We start from the raw sequence: 19945 nt of genomic DNA, 5'->3' as shown, positions 1-19945 counted from the left end.
GTGTTGTCGTGAAACCAGTTACCGGAGAAATGTTTTGTGGGCGAAAGGAACATAAACGAATTTTAAGAGGTGTGTCATAAACCAGTATTAGGGGGCGAGGCATCACGATCCTACTCAGTCCAGGAAAGTACAATTAGGTAAGACCACAAATACACATACACCATCCCATCCCTCCGTGTCTTATTTAGTGTGGACACCACCAGCACATGAACACAGATAGAGAAAGCTCCCAGTCTTACCAGTAAGCTGGACTTATGAGCTCTTTTATTTTTCTACGGGAGGTTAGCAGCGGGGCAGTCAAGCAGCTACTGTCCTCACTGACTAAGAGAAAGAGGTGTGTGGTGTGTGAAATCTATCATTCTTACCAGTAAATCTGACTGTATAAGCTTTGAAGTGTTCTATGGGAAGTAAACAGCGGGCAGTCAAGACTCCAGCACGCGATTCTCAAGGTCGTGGGCGAATTACACACACACACACACACACACACACACAACCTCTGCTCAGCCTTCCCCCAAGACGCCACGACGGTAAGTGGTCTCATCCTGTTCGAATCAAGACGCTGCAATTGACGCGTGTTTGCGGTTCGTCTGACTTTGGCCTGTATTCTGCAATGCTTTGCTCTCTCATCGCGACAATTTTCAAAGGGGCAGAGATGTTTAACCCTGTTCTCAAGAGTGTTTCTGCTGGTAATAATGTAGAAATTTTGTTAATATGTCACCAGAACCATAAAAAAAAAAAAAAAAAAGCCGTAATAACTTCAACTAGAGCCTTTTGAATGTAGCGGAGGTAGGGCGCAGAATTGTTTCAGAATATATTTTTTTTCTGAGGAGAGGCGGGAGGGGCGGCTCAGTCTGAGTGAGTTAATCGTTTCCTGGCGCACGGCGATGATCCTTCTTGATAAGCCCCTGGATGCCACTATCTGGTGTGTGACTGGAACGAATGGTGATTGACTCCGGGTCGTCAGCAAGGTGTGAGGAACGATGTGAGGCTGGTGAGAACATAAAAGGAAGCTGCAAGGAGTCAATAGATCTACACATGGTAGTCTCTCTATAAAGTGTGCTTCCTGATCTCTTTCTTATACATTCATTTGTTTAATCATCCCTTAAAGTTCCCTCTTCACTCTGCGCAAACAGCTTAATTGCTGGGTCTTTCAGTCAATTATTACCCTCGTGTTTGAGAACCAGATTCTATCATCTCTTTATATTTTTTATCAATCTTACCATGATAGAAATAATGGCAACAACACTCGGAGCAGTAATTGTAGTAGTAGTAGTAGTAGTAGTAGTAGTAGTAGTAGTAGTAGTAGTAGTAGTAGTTGTTGTTGTTGTTGTTGTTGTTGTTGTTGTTGTTGTTGTTGTTGTTGTTGTTGTTGTTGTTGTAGCAAATAGTAGTCGTAGTAACAACAGTAATCCCTATTTCCTTTCACTCACGAAGTCAAAGTGGAGAGGGACAAGTGTAGGTAGCGCCGGGAGATGCACGAGGTGAGGGGCGGGCAGACAAGATAAACATAGTGTAATTTCCTGCCTCACTTGTTCGCTCGCCCCAGGGAGGAGCGTGTTTGGCTTCACACCTTGCGGGGGATCCGGCAGCCAGCAGGGGTCAGTGCCACACTTCACACGGGGATCCCTAACCGCCAAGGACACACACACACACACACACACACACACACCAGGAAGATGAGGCAAGATAATGAGCTAAATCGTCAGTAAAGGAAACCACAATTTAGTCAGTGAGTTGAACCGTGGCCGCTGAAGTGCGAAGTAGGTAAGGGTGAAAGACCGATGACTATAGTAAGGCAATTAACTTCGCCACTTCATATTGACTACTTTTTAACGGGCTATAGTGAAAGTTAAGATGTTCAAGGGTGTTTACATGACTGAAGTGTTCGTTTAAAGCCCATTATTCTTAAAGCTTCGTTGCTTCATTTTTACTACTTTCAACCGGCTTTAGTTAAAGTTAATAAGGTATTCAATGGTGTTTACAGGATTACAGTGATAGTTTAACATAGATTGCGCATCATCAGTACAGGAAAACACCCAAGAGAACCCGACTAATCATTTATAGAAGTTTTGAAAGTATTTGCAATGAAAACCAAAAACGCTAAAGAATTTGAATCTGTTGCAGAAGTAAAGTAACTAGAAAATATTCAGCTCAAGATAAAATTATGTCTTCCTCTTTGCCCCCTCTTAGAAAAAAAAAAAAAAACACCAGTGAGGGAAACGACCTCAAAATTTTTCAAACAAGTGTTGGGATAGAACAGTAGTTACAGGAAATAAGCTATTAAATGAGATCATTCAGGTCAGGATGTAACAAACGATAGGTAAATGAACTTATACATATTGATTAATGAATGAATGAATATAAATGGACTATTAGTTGACGTCAAAATTTGATAAAGCAGCACATACAAAACTTGGTGCCGTTGAACTAGAACGCCATATTATACTCTCTCTCTCTCTCTCTCTCTCTCTCTCTCTCTCTCTCTCTCTCTCTCTCTCTCTCTCTCTCTCTGCCCCAGTATCACATTATCACATTAAACCTCCCTATATTATTCTACTTCGCACAAAACTTTATAATTTGTAACTTAATAGTAAACTCTCCTTTACTCCCATGCCATATTAACTTCCTTTCTTCACTTTTTTATTTAACTTCTTTTTGGCGGCTTACAGTCCACCATCTGCTCACTTGGTTTTCTATTATATTAGTTCCTTGTTAAATTTCCCTTTCTGCACTTTATCAAACTCCCTTTTTTACTAAACATTACATAAACTTCCTTTTCCTTTACTCTATATTTTTTTTTTCCCTCCACATCATTTACTCCCTACCAGTCTATCTTGGTCTATGCATCCGCCAGTGAGTTAGAAAGCTGCGTGACGCCGCGGTGACGCCCCACCACCCCGCCCATTGAAACGGTTGACGCAACGACCGTGAAGCAATGACAAGCTTAGCGTATGTAGCCAGAAGCACCCCTCATACACACTCCCCAGCCAGTGCCTCCCTTCCACCCCGCAGGGCAAGGAGTACGGTCACAGCTCCCTGTTAGCCCTTTGTTTGTCTTTTCCTCCCTTTTTTTTTTAATCAACCCAGAAGCCGCACCGTTAGAGAGGACATAAAAACGTGGACTGTTGAAGGCACACGCATGAAATGTTATGTGTCTTCGTGTGGTCAACTTTGATAGCCTGTGTGATCGTGACTCCAGCAGTTCCCTGACCCGCTGGTGGTGGTCACGAGGCGAGGCTGAAAAAAATAGAGTACTGTGCCATTTCCCGTCCGTTGGTTCCGCGTTGTGGTGGTCGGCGGTCGTCCGGCGAATGAGGGTTAGGTTTGTTTTGCCGACGCGCGGGAATCGACGCTGGTGAAGTTGATTGATTGTTGAAGGATGGTTGTGTTCGCGTCGCTTCTGTTGAGTATGGTGTTCGTCTCCCCGGTGAGTGAGTCTTTTCTTAAGGTTATTGTTATTATGTTTGTTTTTTCTTCCTTTTTTGTCTTCCTTTTTTTCTGGTGAAGGATAAGAACATAATTAATAAAGAATAAGATTTCCTTGAGTGAATTACTATTGTAAATTCTCTTTTGTCTTGACTTTTTTCGATTTTTTTTTTCTTTTTCTTTTTTGCTAGAGAAGGAGGATCAGAACAGATTCAATAAAGTAAGATTTCCTTGAGTTAACTTCATTGTGAATTCTCTCTTGTCTTTACTTTTTCCCATATGGTTTTAGGGGGAGGGGATAAGAGCAGAGTTAGTAAAGAAGACGATTTTGTTTAGCTTCTGATTAGATCTCGTATTCTTTACTTTATTAAGAAACATACTCTTTTATCTGTCAATGTATTTTAATGAAGCGGGGTGAGTAAGTAAGATTTTGTTTGACATTTATGTATGAACTGTTGCACCACTCACTTAAATCAAATAGCTGTCACTTACTACTGTCTTGTTTACTATTAAGCTTTTACTTCTTGTCGCGTTCCTGAGGTTACGTGGTCATCTATTGGATCTGAGGCAAAGACAATTAACTGGTTGATGTTTGAAATTCTTACAGTTCATTACCACACCTCACAAACAGACAAGGTTAAAAGGATATAGCTTGCGTTCTCCTGCAGGACTGGTAGACGATTCACTAAACTCCTAACCATCCAAGAGGAACTTGTGTACTCCTTGGAAAACTTTAAACACAAGGCGTTCTAAATTTAAACAAGGTTAAAAGGATATAGCTTGCGTTCTTCTGCAGGACTGGTAGACGATTCACTAAACTCCTAACCATCCAAGAAGAACTTGTGTACTCCTTGGAAAACTTTAAACACAAGGCGTTCTAAATTGAGGAAGGAGAGACGAAAAAGAATAGGAGAAAACACAGACGCATACATTAAGCATCTCAGTGGGCCTTTATTATTATTATTATTATTACTATTATTATTATTATTATTATTATTATTATTATTATTATTATTATTATTATTTTACTGTTGTTTTTGTTGTTACCTTTGGTCAGAGTCCCTTCTACATAAAAATAAATATGAAAATGAATTAATAGTTTCCCCGAAGCCCTATCCACCCAACAAACACACAACCCTGCATACAGAGACTTGAATACCTTGAGTCATATTCTGGGGAGAGAGTGGAGTAAAAAGAAAGATACAGAGGAAGGAACGCAGACTCCGAGCTATGGCCAAACACTATGATTTGCAGCCTAATTATCAAGGGAGACAAAAGAAAATGCACAGGTAGAAACAGACTTCGGGTGATGCATGAACATTGCTATTCAATTTGTGAGGAGAGGGAAAAAAATACTGAAGAAACATATTTTTTGTACTCCTTAATGTTTCGCTGTCTCACATCGACAACTTTTCACAAGGGTTTCAAAAGTTTTTTTTATTATTATTATTATTCTAGTGATAGTCTAACAACGATCATGCACTGTGGATAATAACAACATCCATAAGAACGCGAATATTAATCTATGAGGCCTTTGAAAATAGTTGTTATGAGAGGTCTAAGTGTTTAAGAATCCGGAATTTTGAACAATACCTGAACACCACGATTCGTTTTCTGAGGAGACAAAAAAAAAAAAAAAAATCACAGAGAAAGAAGCACAGAGTCCATGCAGATGCAGACGCAGACTACAGACCCTCGACCTTCATAAAACCCTTTTTACCTTCCCCAAATACGTACACCAGACGCAAAAAAATTCACAAAAGACTCCCCCAGCCATCCAGCCAGCGCAAGGACCCTGTCTGGCGGGGCGGGGCGGTGGGAGCTGCAGGGAGGGCGTGCATTCCTCTTTGTTACACGTGCATTGAGAGGAAAAACGTGAAGTGGTGATAATGACGAAGATGATACGAGAAGGAGGAAAGGATGTATAAATCTTACGAGAGGAAGGATGAGGGTGAGGGTGAGGAGAGTGAGGTGAAATAGTGATGACTGCAGTAAAAGGAAACACACACACACTCATATACACACAGGAATACCCGCAAGGGATGAGAGACAAAAACAAGTGTGTGGGTGTAATATGTTTTTCACTACAGCATTATTCTTTATTGGCAAGCAGTAATAGTAGTAGCAGTAGTAGTTGTTGTTGTCGTCGTCGTCCTCCTACTCCTCCTCCTCCTCCTCCTCCTCCTTGTAGAAGTAGTAGTAGTAGTAGTAGAAGTAGTAGTAGTACCAGCAATATTATTATTAATAGTAGTAACAGTAGCAGTAGTAGTAGTGGTAGTAGTAGTAATAGTAGTAGCAGTAGTAGAAGTAGCAGCAGTAGTATTTCCCACGTCCAGTAAGCGCCCTGTGTCCCCCGAGGTGCAGCGGGTGTCGGGGGCCGCTCTGGGACTGCTGGCCGAGGACGGGGGATACGCCCCCGCGCCTTACCTGTCCTCCCTTCATCCCCTGCACCACCACCACCACTACCTCCACCTCGACCACCTCCGCAGGTACAGAGAGAGAGAGAGAGAGAGAGAGAATCTTAACCGTGGGAACATATGCTTTCTTCTTTTTTTTTTCTTTTTACACTTAAACTGGCAAAAACAAGAGCAAACACGAAAAAAGAATGACCTGCGGCAGCAGTGATCGCCCTCAGTACGCCACTCTCTGGTACCTTCTGCAGCAGGTCACGTACTGCACCTTTATACTTAATACACTAGATACTTGGATGTAACTAATAGCCGGATTGCTCTCATTTTAGCCTTATAAAGCACGTATATTCAGTGTAGCGTTATTTATGATTATTTTACTCTTTGTTACCTTTTACAGTGTGTACGTGTGACGATCATTACTATATATACCTAACATCAGGTCCTCCCCCGCAGTGAGGAGCACCACGCCCGGCAAGCCCCGCCAGGCGTCCGCCCCGTATTGCTGACCCGCCCCTTGGCTCGCCCCGACCCCCGCCCGCCGTCCCGTCCCCATCCCTACTCCCTGTTGTACCTGCACTACGTCCCCCTCGCCCACTTGACCGCGCGTGACCCTGAGTACCGGAGCAGCAGGCGGGAGGAGCCTCAGCCCGCCACCAGCACCAGCCTCCGACCCGCGCTGAGGTGAACGCCACGGACCAGAAAAGCCGTCTGCCCGTCATGTCGTGTACCAGATGTGTCACATCTTCCCTAAGAGGCTCTTGTTCTGACGTTCTGCGTTTTCGTTAGTACTGTTTTCAAAATGTAGAGATGATTTGTCGGCTTCTCATGAGCCTTCTTTTTTTTTTATTGACGATGTGGAATCTTTTGTTAAACTGTCACCAGAATCATGATCTTATTTTTATTTAGTAGCTTCCACTGAAGCCTTTTAATAGATATCGAAATGAGACCATAAGGAAAAAATATTTTAAAATATGGGGCTGAATCAAGGATTTTTTTTTTTTCCTCGGGTGGGGAGAGGAAAACACGAGCATATTTAACATTTAGCATTAGTAAAGGTAGAATCACGTATAAGACTATCTTAGGCGTGTAAGACAAACTATACATTCTCACAGTGTACTGTACAGTACATGTATTTAGGACATGGGATATAACTTTGGATGGGCGGTTATCTTAATGCAGATGTGAAATTCGTGAGCTATAAAAGCCAAGTAAAAAGTGTTCGTACCCAGCTGATCTTCACCTTTCGTCAGTCATCTGCTTCCATAACTAGGCTAGGCTGGCGCTGCTCGTGTCGTCTGGCTGTCATTCTTCCCCTCTGTCTTTGTGGGGTAAGAGGCTGTAACGGATTATGCTTACTGCTTAGATATCATTCACTTATAAAGCTGTGAGGAGATCGTATGTATCACTTAACATACTTTCTTGGGAAGACATTTGCACTTACATGAACTTTCCACCGCCTTGCCCCTCCAGCAGAACAAACGGCACTGTCATAGGAATATAAGTGATAAGATAGTAGTAGATTAAAAATAAATAAAGGAAAATCACCAGCAATAGCTATCAATCTTCGTAACTATATATGACTATTATGTGTAAACCATTCTCCTTACTAAACAGGTAGAGATGGGGGATAAGGATGAAGTAAAGGGGAGGGGAAGCGGAGGTGGACGGAAACCTGGAATTTTAAACACCAGCACAAGAACCTTAAGTAGTAGATTGTGACATTTCCTTTTTATTACTACTACTATTATTATTTATTTTATTTTATTTATTTTGTTTATTTTATTTATTTATTTTTTTATTAATTTCATTTATTTTCTATCTATTTACTTTTATCTGATTTATCAAGGTATTTGGAAAGCGTGTGTAAGGAGCCTTGAATTAATAAATGACGGTTATCCCTCTTTAGTTTGTAGGCAGTGTTCCATTTGTGTCGGACTCGTCTAGCATGCGGTCACGTAGTGCAGGCACAGTAATAATGGTGGTCGTCGTCAGTGTAATATTTCAGGGAGTAATTAGGACGCGTTGCCTTTTTAGTGTTGGAAATATATGTGTAGGGAGTCTAGCTCATGACCTTCGCCTTGCTTAATCACTTTTCTGTGGTAATGAGAGCTTGGTACAGGGCTTGTTACTTGTGGTAGTTACACTGTCAGAACACTAAGTCAGGTTGGGATGAGATTTTAGAAAAGTCACGTTTCAATTTAGTACACATTCTGCTGCTTTACAATAACTAACTTTTAAAGTCAGGGCAAAAATACTCGAGGTTATGGTATGGATGATGGAACTTATCGACCGAAGTAGTGTTTGTCGTCGTTTTCGTATTTCAGGAGCTTGTGATGTTTTGTGTTTTGATCAGCTGGTGTGAAGAGACGGCACATAATGTATGTGTTGTGTGTGTGTGTGTGTGTGTGTGTGTGTGTTACCTCCTATAATTTTGTTACAGTTTTCGTAATGACCAAATACACACAAAAAAACAGAGGACTTACATTTTATTAATTTACGTAGTCATGATGTGTGTGTGTGTGTGTGTGTGTGTGAATCCAGGGTCTGCTCACGTCACCACCACGCACGCGCATTCCGAATGTTGGAGGTGTGACGGTGGCCTGCGACTGGACAAGCGAAGAACTTAGCACGTTACCTTCTGATTTCTTTGTGACCAAGTGGCTGGTGGTAGACGTAAGGTAAGTCTAGTTTCTTTACCATGTCTTCGCTTGGTAATAATGATGGTAAGTTAGGAGAAAGGAAGGAGGGAGAAGTGAAGGTAATGAGATGGTGTGTAGTGGTGGACAGAACATGGCGTATGATTGTGATACCTAGTTCATCCGAAACCCAGTCTTTGAGAGTGTTCACATGGAAATGATAGTAACAAAAATCTCTACTGTGCCCTGTTTACTCTTCTCGTATAGTTCGGAGGGCAATACTAAATGCTAGGAGACTGGGGATGTAATCTGCTTTTGACGACCTCACTGCCTCTGCCATACCTACTTAGCCTCCCATTGTTACGAACTTCTCTTGCCAGCCAGTCCCTCTGCATTTGTTGTGTTCTTGTATACCCGTCATTAATTGTGAAACTAACCTAAGCCAATTTATTTAAGACACTGATTTCATTTCTCGGCAAAATTAGACGCATTTTTCAGGGCGTGATCTATCCCTGCGGTTGTCAATCTTTCGGAACTTAATGCATCCCTCCGGGATTAATTACAAACAAATTACACGAATATTTCACATTTTTCTCTAGTTTTAGTGAAAAAAAAGTGTGAAAGTAACTCGCTATTATAAACTCGGATCATAAATAATAATTTAGTAATCCACTATTTCCAAGTACTCTTCGAAAAAATCATGCACCCTTATTTACAAAATGAAGGGATCAGCAGTACAGTCAAGTGCACTTAATGAATCTAAACTTAAACTAACCTTGTCCTCAGATGAAATCCCTTATTTCATTATTATCCTCCTCGTCTTGCCATCTCATTATCATGCACTGCCAAATCCTTCCTGGGTGTAGTACTTCTGCTTCCCTTCATCTGCCGCGAGGGATCCTCCAGACACCCGTAACTTATTTCACTCTGACAGTAGAAGTCAGAAGTGCTCGTATAGAAATTATTCAAGTAGTTTCTGCTAATGATAAAATATAAGAACTTACAGATATTCTTACCAATAGTGGCGCATCATGGAGCAGCTAAATTATGCACATACGGTGATGAATATTCACTATACAGCGTGTGTTGGGGTTTCGTTTTGGGAGTCGCGCATGGTTAGGTTAGAGTGGAAAGATTTTGTGTTATTGGCGAAGCCTAACCACGTAATGCAGTCACAGTTCTGGCATACGAACAAGCATTTCAGTGTGTCCCTCCAAGCGAGCCTCATTAGCATGGACTTGTGATATAGCGCAAGAAGGATCACGTCACTGTAATTTAACCATGCGTGATCTCAAAACAAAACCCCCACAGACGTGTTGAATATACAGTGAGTATGGGGGAGGGGTGGATATTCCTTGTTTTTTTAGAGATTTCACCAGAAGGGGTGTTTTCTCCTTAGACTTTTGAAATTTAACAAATTTGGGCTATTTTGGCCTCTCCTACCTTAAAACCCCACTTTCCCGTCCCCTAGCTTACTTGTCCTGGAAAGGGGCAGCAATCTAATACATAAGGAGCCACTATTAATAAGATTTACCTCTCTCTCTCTCTCTCTCTCTCTCTCTCTCTCTCTCTCTCTCTCTCTCTCTGTGTGTGTGTGTTATGGCATTTACTCTTAGGTTTATTATCTATACATAAGTTATGTATAATTAATTTTTGGGCAAACTTCTTACTTTAAAATGAAGATTTTTCTAACATAATGAAGCATTTGTATATATTTTTTCTTTTTTAGCTTGTAGGACTCGGGCATAATAAGAGTGGTGGTAATTCTAGGTAATTCTAAACAAAACCCAATGCTACTTGCTAATTTTGTAGTAAACTATACTTCTACTGATGCCTTATATCAGATGAAGGCTGCTATTCTTGGGCCTTAATGAGCCTAGTTTCTATGGTTAATGTATAGACATTACCTTTTAGATAGGTTAATCTCCCAAGGGAGCAGAGTAAGGATAGATAGCTTTGTATTGAGCAAAATTTCTTTTGCTTAGGAATGTAGTAGGAAGCTGGCAGTGACATAAGAATGTAAGAAATAAGGGAAGCTTCAAGAAGCGACCAGGCTTACACGTGGCAGTCCCTGTATGAAATATACCTACCTATTTTCATCTGTTATCCCCATCCATAAACCCATCTAATATTCTCTTAAAGCTCCCTAATGTTCTAGCACTAACTACATGATAACTGAGTCCGTTCCACTCATCTACCACTCTATTTGAGAACCAATTTCTTCCTGTCTCCTTCCTAATCCTAAATTTTTCAAGCTTGAACCAGTTATTTCTTGTTCTATCTTGGTTGCTGATCCTAAGAATTTTGCTTGCATCCCCCTTGTTATAACCCTTATACCACTTAGAGACTTTTATCTGGTCCCCTCTCAACTTACGTCTCTCTAAAGAATGTAGATTTAACAGCTTCAATCTCGCCTCGTAAGGAATGCTCCTCATCCCCTGTATCCTTTTAGTAATTCTCCTCTGTACTAATTCTAATAGACCTATATCTTTCCTGTAATGTGGAGACCAGAACTGCACAGCGTAGTCTAGATGAGGTCTGACCACCGCCAAGTATAACTTTAATATTACTTCCAGCCTTCTACTTTTAATACTCCTAAAAATGAATCCTAGTACCCTATTTGCCCTGTTTCTGGCCTCTTTGCATTATTTTCCTAGACAGAGTTCAGAGCTAACTATAACTCATAAATCTTACTCATACCCAGTACCTACCAGAGTTTCATTGTTTAATGTGTACCTACTGTGTGGGTTTCCTCTACCTACGCGAAGTACTTTGCATTTGTTGATATTAAATTGCATTTGCCATCTGTCCATCCATTCATTTATCCTATGTAAATCTGCCTGCAAGGCGATGGCATGCAATTCTGACCTAATTAACCTACCTATCTTTGTGTCATCCACAAATTTACTAACATCACGACTAATTCCACTATCCAAGTCATTGATATATATTAGAAATAACAATGACCCTAATACTGATCCTTGTGGCACCCCACTAATTACATAACCCCACTCGGATATAGAGCCATTTATTACAACTCTTTGTGACTTTGATATGGTTGCCAGTGAATGTCCATGCCAAGGACTGTGACTTGGGCAGTGATGAGCGGTCAACATTGTTCCTGCAGTGCATGCAGGATTTTTTATTTTTGGGGTGTATTAGGAAATAGCAGGGTGTTCTTGGTAAAGTTGGTGAATTCTGGTGATGTGGGTGAGAAAGTGAGTGAAAAATGCTCCACACAGTCAATCTTCACTCTCTAAACATGACATTAAGATTTCATATATTACATTTTACTTTTAGGTCATACTTATTGCATCTACTTGAAGGCTCAGAAATTATTGAGTAGCATTCTGTTGAAATCAGAATTGGTTTGATTTAAATCAAGTTATTTGAATTTATTTAAATCATTAAAAAAAAACTTTTTTAAATCAAAATTAAATATACTGTATTAAAAATTATTCATGTTATATTGATAGTAAAAAAAATATTTAAATCATATTAAATATACTGTTAAAAATTATTGAAAAATTATTGTTATATTGAAAGTTAAAAAAAATCATAATTTAAATCAAAATTAAATATACTGTTAAAAATTATTGAAGCATTAAATTGAGAGTAAAATATATAATGATTTAAACTAATATATATATATATATATATATATATATATATATATATATATATATATATATATATATATATATATATATATATATATATATATATATATATATATATATAATGTGTGTGTGTGTGTGTGTGTATTGTATCTTGTCCTATCAATCCAATCCTTCCTCAGGATCCACCTAAGCAAAAGTGCCTCTGGTGTTTTGCCTTTGCTACTTCAGGGGACCTCAAGAGGCATTTTGCTGATTTTCCTTGGAATTACTACTGCTTCTATGTCAGAGGCCGATCTATGTGTGCCAAGCGCATAACAGAGGTGATAGTGGCTGGCATGGAGGCATACATTCCTCACTCTTTTTCTCAACCTAAACCTTCAAAATTTAACACAGCCTGTTCTTGTGCTATACATGATAGAGAGGTGGCCCACAAAAGGGACTTGAGCCTTCCATCACCAGAATCTCATGCACTTTATGTTTCTGTCCAGAACCATGCCAAGTCTATTCTCCAGCTAGCCAAAAATCTACTCTCTTCCTATTATTCATTAGTGATCTTTTCAACCAAATTTCTTGTCCTATCCATTCTTATGCTGGTGATACCACCCTGTACTTTTCCATGTCTTTTTGTAGACATTCAACCCTTCAGGAAGTAAACAGTTCACGCAGGGAAGCCACAGAGCACCTGACTTCTGATCTCTAAGATTTCTGATTGGGGCAGAGCAAACTTGGTATTGTCCAGTGCCTCAAAAACTCAATTCCTCCATCCAATAACTCAACACAACCTTCCAAACAACTATCCCCTCTTCTACAATGAACATCCTCGGTCTGTCCTTTACTTATAATCTAAACTGGAAACTTCACATCTTATCTCTAGCTAAAACAGCTTCTATGAATTTGGGCATTCTGAGACATCTCCCAGTTTTTCTAACCCCCACAGCTGCTAACTCTGTACAGGAGCCTTATCCGTCCATGTATGAAGTATGCTTCACATGTCTGGGGGTTCCACTCATAGCACTTTTCTAGACAGGGTGGAATCAAAAGGTTTTCGTCTCATCAACTCCTCTCCTCAAACTGACTGTCTTCAGCCTCTTTCTCATCATCGCAATCTTGCATCTCTGCTATCTTCTGTTATTTTCATGCTAACTACTCTTCTGATCTTGCTAACTGCATGCCTCCCCTCCTCCCACAGCCTCACTGCACAAGACTTTCTTTTTTCTGTCACCCCTATTCTGTCTACCTCTCCTATGCAAAAGTTACCAGTATTCTCAGTCATTCATCCCTTTCTCTGGTAAACTCTGAAATTCCCTGCCTGCTTCTGTATTCCCACCTTCCTGTCACTTGAACTTCAAGAGGGAGGGTTCAAGGGACTTCTCTTTCAATTTTTTACTACCTTTGGACCCTATTCGGTGAGCAGCATCTCAGTGGGGTTTTTTTCTTTTATTGAATTTTTGTTGCCTTGGCCAGTATCCCTTTTTCATAAAAGGACACACACACACAAAAAAGAGACCTTCATGGAATTACAAAATGGGAGGAGAAATAACAAAAAATAATGAAGAAAAAGATTTGGGAGTAATGATCCAGGACACACTTATCACCTGAAAGGCACATAAACAGAATATTCAGCTTTACATACAGTTTGTTAACAAACATTAGGGTGGCATAAAGATAAAGAAGTGATGAAGAAAATTATAACAAGCATGATACAACCTAAATTGGAATACACAGCAGTAGTTTGGACTCCACATATAAAAAAAGGTATATGGAAACTGGAAAGAATACAGAGGATAGTGACAAAGATGCTACCAGAATTGAAAGACAAGCTATAAAGAAAGACTGGAAGAGATAGGATTACCAACACAACAAGAGAAGAGAAAGATGAGACCTGATAACAATGTACAAATTAGTAAACAATATAGAAAGAATAGACAGAAATTACTTGGTACCACAGATGGAGGAGGGAGAGAGACAGACAAGGGGGCATGGAAAGAAAATAAAGAGTTGATGTTCGAGCAACATCAAGAAATATAGCTTCCCATGTGTACACATGTTTAAAGAGAAACTGGATAAATACGGTTATGGAGACAGGACAAAATGAGCTTTGGCTCGTGCCCTGTACAATACAATTAGATAAATACACACAAGGAAGAAAGATGATGATGTCGAGCAGTTATGCAGGAAAAGTATCAAGTCTACTTGACTATACTGAGTGTGCAGATCCTGTACTGGTCCTGTAGCAAGTCAGTCACCAGTGAACCATTGCCCTCTCTTACAAGAAAAATATTCAAATACATAAAAGAAAGAAAGTAAGGTCTTTTTGTTGATAATAACAAGAAATGTAATTATGAAATTTAATGAGCTTAAGTCTTCATTTAAAGCAGAGTAAGATAGTTACTTTAACATAATATATCTGATTAAATTATTAATCCTACTTATGTTTTTTGTGAAAAACTCATGTTGTGTAATGTATATTAAACTGTGATTTCATTTAACATTGGCTGAGTTTAATACAAGATAATGGCTTCATAAGACTGAAGCAAATAATCATTGCAGACAAGCAAGGATTAATGCTAAAAAAAATTATTTAAATAAAAAATGTATTTAGATAAAAAATATTTATTAATTTTTTTTTTTTTTTTTTTTATTAATATTAGTTTATATTACAGTTTGTGGCAGTGACTGGACCATCATTATTGAAGGAGCTGCCTCCTCTCCATCTGTGTGCTTCATAAGTCACCTACACCAGTGTCTACATCATTTTGGTACAAGATTGTGTTGTGAAATAAGCAACTATTAACATTAGTATTTTCACAGCATTCACTTCTGATTTTTGCACTGGCCCATTTTTATCCTAATTCAGTATCTCAAACCACTAATTTTAGAAATTTATAGCTAGAATTGCTGTAGGTGCAAAATCTCAGCAGAGACTGTAGTTCGTACATACACAGTGACTGAAAGTAGATAGCACATAGGTTAAGTGACATTTGGTACACGTGATGTTGCCTTGGAGTTGTACTATGTGACAAGGGAAGCACTCAGCCTGAAAAATTCCATCTTTATATGGTGCTGTGGTACCTACTACAGTATTATTGGATGACAACCAGCTCTTTAGTACAGAAACACTGCACTTATTCTGGACAGCCATTCTCCAATTCATCCCTTCCACTGGTACTGTGAAGGTACCTAACAAGAAATTAATATTCAGATGCTGACTCATGGAAAATTTGTTGGAAAATGTTAAAATAGCACCCAAATCTCAGTTTAAGTAATCATTAATATTTGAGTGTGCATGTGTGCACCACAATTTGCACTTTCCCTGTGTATGGCTGTATTTGACTTTCATTCTTGACTTTTTTTTTTTTTGTGTGTGTGTGTGTGTGTGTGTGTGTGTGTCCATAATGGGTGGAATAAGATTGCATAATTTTCTGCCTTTATCATCTTGGGTCAATTTTGGAAATTCACAAACTTTTATCTGTGATAAAGTGGAAAAGTTTTGAGGACCAATTAATCTATTGAATAAGTACCTATTGTACTCATGGAACAGTCAAATCTGATTGTTGTAGCACACCTGATAAAGTGCCTGGAATACCCCATCGGGAATGTAATTTTTAATTCATTCATATGGTTGGCTTTAGATGATTTTCTCAGTGTTTAAAGGATATGTTATTAAGAGTGGTAACTGCAGTGGCTGGAAAACAATATATTTGGAAGAGAATCAGACAATCTTGATTTCCATGCACATAGTATATACTATAACTATTTCTTTACATACATTTACTATTTGGTCACATTGCCTTTCCCTTTCATTAACATCTCTAGTAAATTTGCCACTGACTTGGCAAGCCTGTAACTGTCAAGCTCTTCAGTGTCTCTTGGAGGTTGGAGAGCCTCCATTAATTGTAAATGTTTCCTTTAAGGTTTATCTAATGGGAAATACCATTCATGTTCCATTGTCATTGGAGTGGCTGTCAGCAACTTGTGAGTAAAGGCACCATATGCAGGTAATTATTATGCAGATTTGCAATACTAAAGCAGTCTTGTGTTATTTTTCTGTTTTATTCTTTCATTGTTACATTGTTTAAGAGGAATTTTAAGTCTTGTAAACCCCTAACTTTATTTTGATTGAGAGTTCACATGTGCTCATACATTGCAGTTCCCCAACTGGGTCAACTTATGGAAAATTATCCTTTGTCTCCAAGAGCACACTGCTCACTCTTAAGTTGGGAGATAACTAGAAGCCATGAAGTAGGCACGTCGTCACTGCATCCCTCTTACTTTTTGCCATACGAATCAAACATTATGTAGAGAATGCTACAAACAATCTTATTGTTTCTTTAGTTCATATAACTGGTTTCTATACTAGGAGGAATCTCTGTTCTTTGATGGTGTAAATTTAATTCCATACTGGCTTGTTTTGGCATAAGTGGTATCTGCTCTGCTGAAGCATAATATGAACATTTTTTTTCTTTTCCTCATTTCACAGGTGATGCTTACACCTGGGAACTTATTGCAAGTGATCACCTGGATGAGGAGGAGGAAAAGGTTGCACACTGTCCGTGAGTTAATATTTACATTACATACTTGTACAGTAATCCCTTCAGTATCCAGATGCAACTGTGTTTAGATGTTAGTTAAACTAGATGCTTGTCTGGCTTAATATATGGACACGTTCCCACTGCTCATGTCTTTAGCCAGTGGCACCATAAACAGCAATACAGTGCTACCACATGGCCTTTACCATATCATACTGTGTGGCAAAACTGTTACAGCACCCATTTTTTTTAGTTTTACCTCAGGGTCATCTGTACGTGAGAACCAGAGAGGTTGCTAAAAGTCCACACGTATGGATGGACACTAGGTTCATCAGTTTGTCTGTTTCATACTGGTAAGATTACTAGTGAAAGGTTTGGCAAGTTCAATCAGAACATACAGAAATGAAGGTGACTGGAAATTCTGTAGATATTATAGAATTTTCAATTATTTTTCTTTGCAATTTTCATCAGTGGGCATTGAGTAATGTAGTTCACATCATTGTGACTAGTAGGGGAGTGCCATGTAACATGGCCAGACTATTTTTGTGTTCGTCATATCCAGCATGATGTGGTACTGCATATGCAGCAATGCCACAGTAGTGTGACTTTTATTCATTTGTGCGTTTAGCTCACTACTTAGTGTAACAGTCCCATTAAATAATCTGTGAATAAAGCCCATGGATCATTGTTTTTATTGCCAAAAATACAAGTCTTATGCAAATTTAATGTTTTTACTTTTCCTCAAGTTCAAGATGAATAATGAAATTTCAAGCAAGCACACAAGTGACTGAACCTGATCACAGCAGTGACTGCATAACGTGCGAATTAATCAGATCTATTACTTGATCTAGCTACACATGATTGACCGACCCATTTAGTTTTAAACTGAAAGTTTGCATTCACCATTTTTATTCTAACAAAAATAGCAGATCACACTAGGACTGAAATTGGCGTTCAAAATTCTACTCAAAATTCTACTGTGTGTAATACAAGATTTCTTCCATTCCAATGCAGAGTCAATTTATCAAGGATTTCTGCAGGACTGCCAGATTGAGCTGGGCGACTGAACGATGAAGCAGCAGTTCTATTTCTTTGTCCTCTAGTCCCAAAATTACTGTACCAGCATCCATATCCAGTCTGTGTCACTGGGCACTTGTGGGTGCCAGGGAGCAAGAATTAGACTGCTTATAGATGCTGGTGCATTAATTTTGGCACTAGGGGCCATGCAGAAATGGAATCAGCCACTTAGAATAATATTCTAACCCTTAGAGAAGAGGCCCAGAGAAAGAGACCCGTTCCGTCTACTTGCTCAGTCCTACAGAAATCCTTGATAAATGACACGTGGGTGCATTGGAATTATAAGAAACTGTTATAACACCCACTAAATAGAATTCTTGGAGAACAATTTGAGTACTAGTGTGATCCACTATTTTTTTTTATGAATTGAATCGAGAATAAAACGTGTAAATGATCTGGTGAATTGGCATATTATTGCAGTCGCTACGGGGCTCAGGTATGTGTTGTTTTTTACTTTAGTACTAAATTGTATTTCAGGATTTTTTGGCAATAAGAACCAAGGGGCTCTTTTTATTAGTTCTCTGTCACCCTATATGCAGCAGAAGTGAGCTACAATGGCACTACTGGCACAGCCTTCCTTTCTCACCCAACCAGCAGCTAGACTTTTTGTTCTCTTCTTTCTTCCCTTTTTTGTTCTCTTCTTTCTTCCCTTTTTTTATTCCTCCTCCTATTTTATAAATAAAAAATAATATAAATTATTTGTCTAAAAAAAGGATTGATGCTCCTGTTTGAATTTCAGGATGAGAAAACAGCAAAACACCTTTTTTAATAAACCTCAAGACTCTCCAGAGAACAACTAGAGATATCTTTCACGCCCAAAAAAATAAAATAAATTTAAAAAATATATATTTGTGAGTTAGGGAGTCCTAGAACTTAGGAAGCTTGTTGTTACTTGCAACACCAAGTCTACAAAGTCTGACGCACTGGGTACACACACACAGGAAGTGTGGGTGGTGAGCCCATTGATTTCCAAAACCAGCAGAAAAGAGCCACACGGATCTGGAAGGACAGTGTGATAGTGTAGCAGTTCATTTTGAAAACCTGGATAACTAACTATTGATATGGTCAGAGAGAGAGGTACATAGTGAGGGTTGCATTAAAGAAGACAGTGTTATAGCAAGGAGACAAAAAAATCTATATTTGTCTGAAGTGAATAGGCCAGAAGATACAGTACAGTACCAATTATCAGTGAGCAGCAATGCCACCAATATGCTGGTGACGGACATGTCTGCCTTCAGGTTACATTGCGAACATTGATCTTATCCCAGATGAGGATATACATACACACAGAGAACCTGGTGCTATGCAAGATTTTCTTGGTGAAATTAAGTTCATAAGTAGTAATATACTCCCAAGTTATTGAGTGAACAGAATGTCAGTATGTTATTAAAGAATGGACAAATGCTTATCTATATTTTCTTGTAATACAGCACAACATTATTATTTCATGTTGCTATTTTCACTATAGACAAAATGCTTATCTATATTTTCTTGTAATACAGCACAACATTATTATTTCATGTTGCTATTTTCACTATAGACAGTCAAGATGTAAGTAAAAGTCCATTTTTACAACTTACACAAGTAAATCATTAAGAAATCTTATTTGGAAGCTACAAGGTGAATAATATAGATCAGCACTTCAGAAGCTATAAGCAGTGAATAAAAGCAAGACAAAAAAAAAAGCCAGTCACTGTATGTGAATACCTGACTAAAACAATCTTGCACACCAAGCAACAGTCACAATTAGAATGAATAGCTGACTAAAAACTTGCACACCAAGAATTGTACTGCTAAGCAAAATAGTGAAGCAAGATCAAAATTAGAAAAAGGGTATTCCTATGTAAATATTTTTCTCATTTTGTCATCTAGCTACGTTTAAAGCACAATATCTTAATCTCTTTTCTCTAGTCCAATAGTAGATAGATAATATATTGTACCCCAAAGCAAAGAATTAAATCAGCAGTCAATATAGAGCAAGAAGAAGAAAATTTAAAGGATCATTAACTCACCTTGCCATCCACAGCTCATCAGGCCTGCCAGTTCTACCACTCGCTGGCAATGCTCAGCAAGCTCAGTGGCCTGAACAAGCGTGTTCTCCACTAATGTGAGCAACAGACTGCTTCAGGCGAGACCCACACAGTTAGGTCCCTCTCAGATGCTTCTGCTTCTGTGGAGTAAATTAAATGTTTGAGTAATCTAGTTTCATTGTTAAATTGGGAGATGTTCGAGGAATTATCTCTCTC

At 38.9% G+C, this 19945-nt stretch overlaps 1 protein-coding gene across 1 annotated transcript; it reads left to right on the top strand.

Annotated features, from left to right (window-relative positions):
- Positions 1-2529: 2529 nt before the first annotated feature.
- LOC135102288 (forkhead box protein B2-like) lies at positions 2530-16125 on the top strand. The gene is made up of 5 exons (XM_064007294.1): positions 2530-3427; positions 5791-5915; positions 6291-8515; positions 14757-14852; positions 16008-16125. The coding sequence occupies exons 1-3, from the start codon at positions 3380-3382 to the stop codon at positions 6520-6522; spliced, it is 405 nt and encodes a 134-aa protein (XP_063863364.1). The 5' UTR covers positions 2530-3379; the 3' UTR covers positions 6523-8515; positions 14757-14852; positions 16008-16125.
- The last annotated feature ends 3820 nt before the right edge of the window (positions 16126-19945 follow it).

This window comes from Scylla paramamosain, chromosome 7 (genome assembly GCF_035594125.1).
Source record: "Scylla paramamosain isolate STU-SP2022 chromosome 7, ASM3559412v1, whole genome shotgun sequence".
NCBI classification, from domain to species: domain Eukaryota; kingdom Metazoa; phylum Arthropoda; class Malacostraca; order Decapoda; family Portunidae; genus Scylla; species Scylla paramamosain.
The sequence above is the reverse complement of the archived record's forward strand: the minus strand, read 5'-3'. Positions and strand labels throughout refer to the sequence as shown.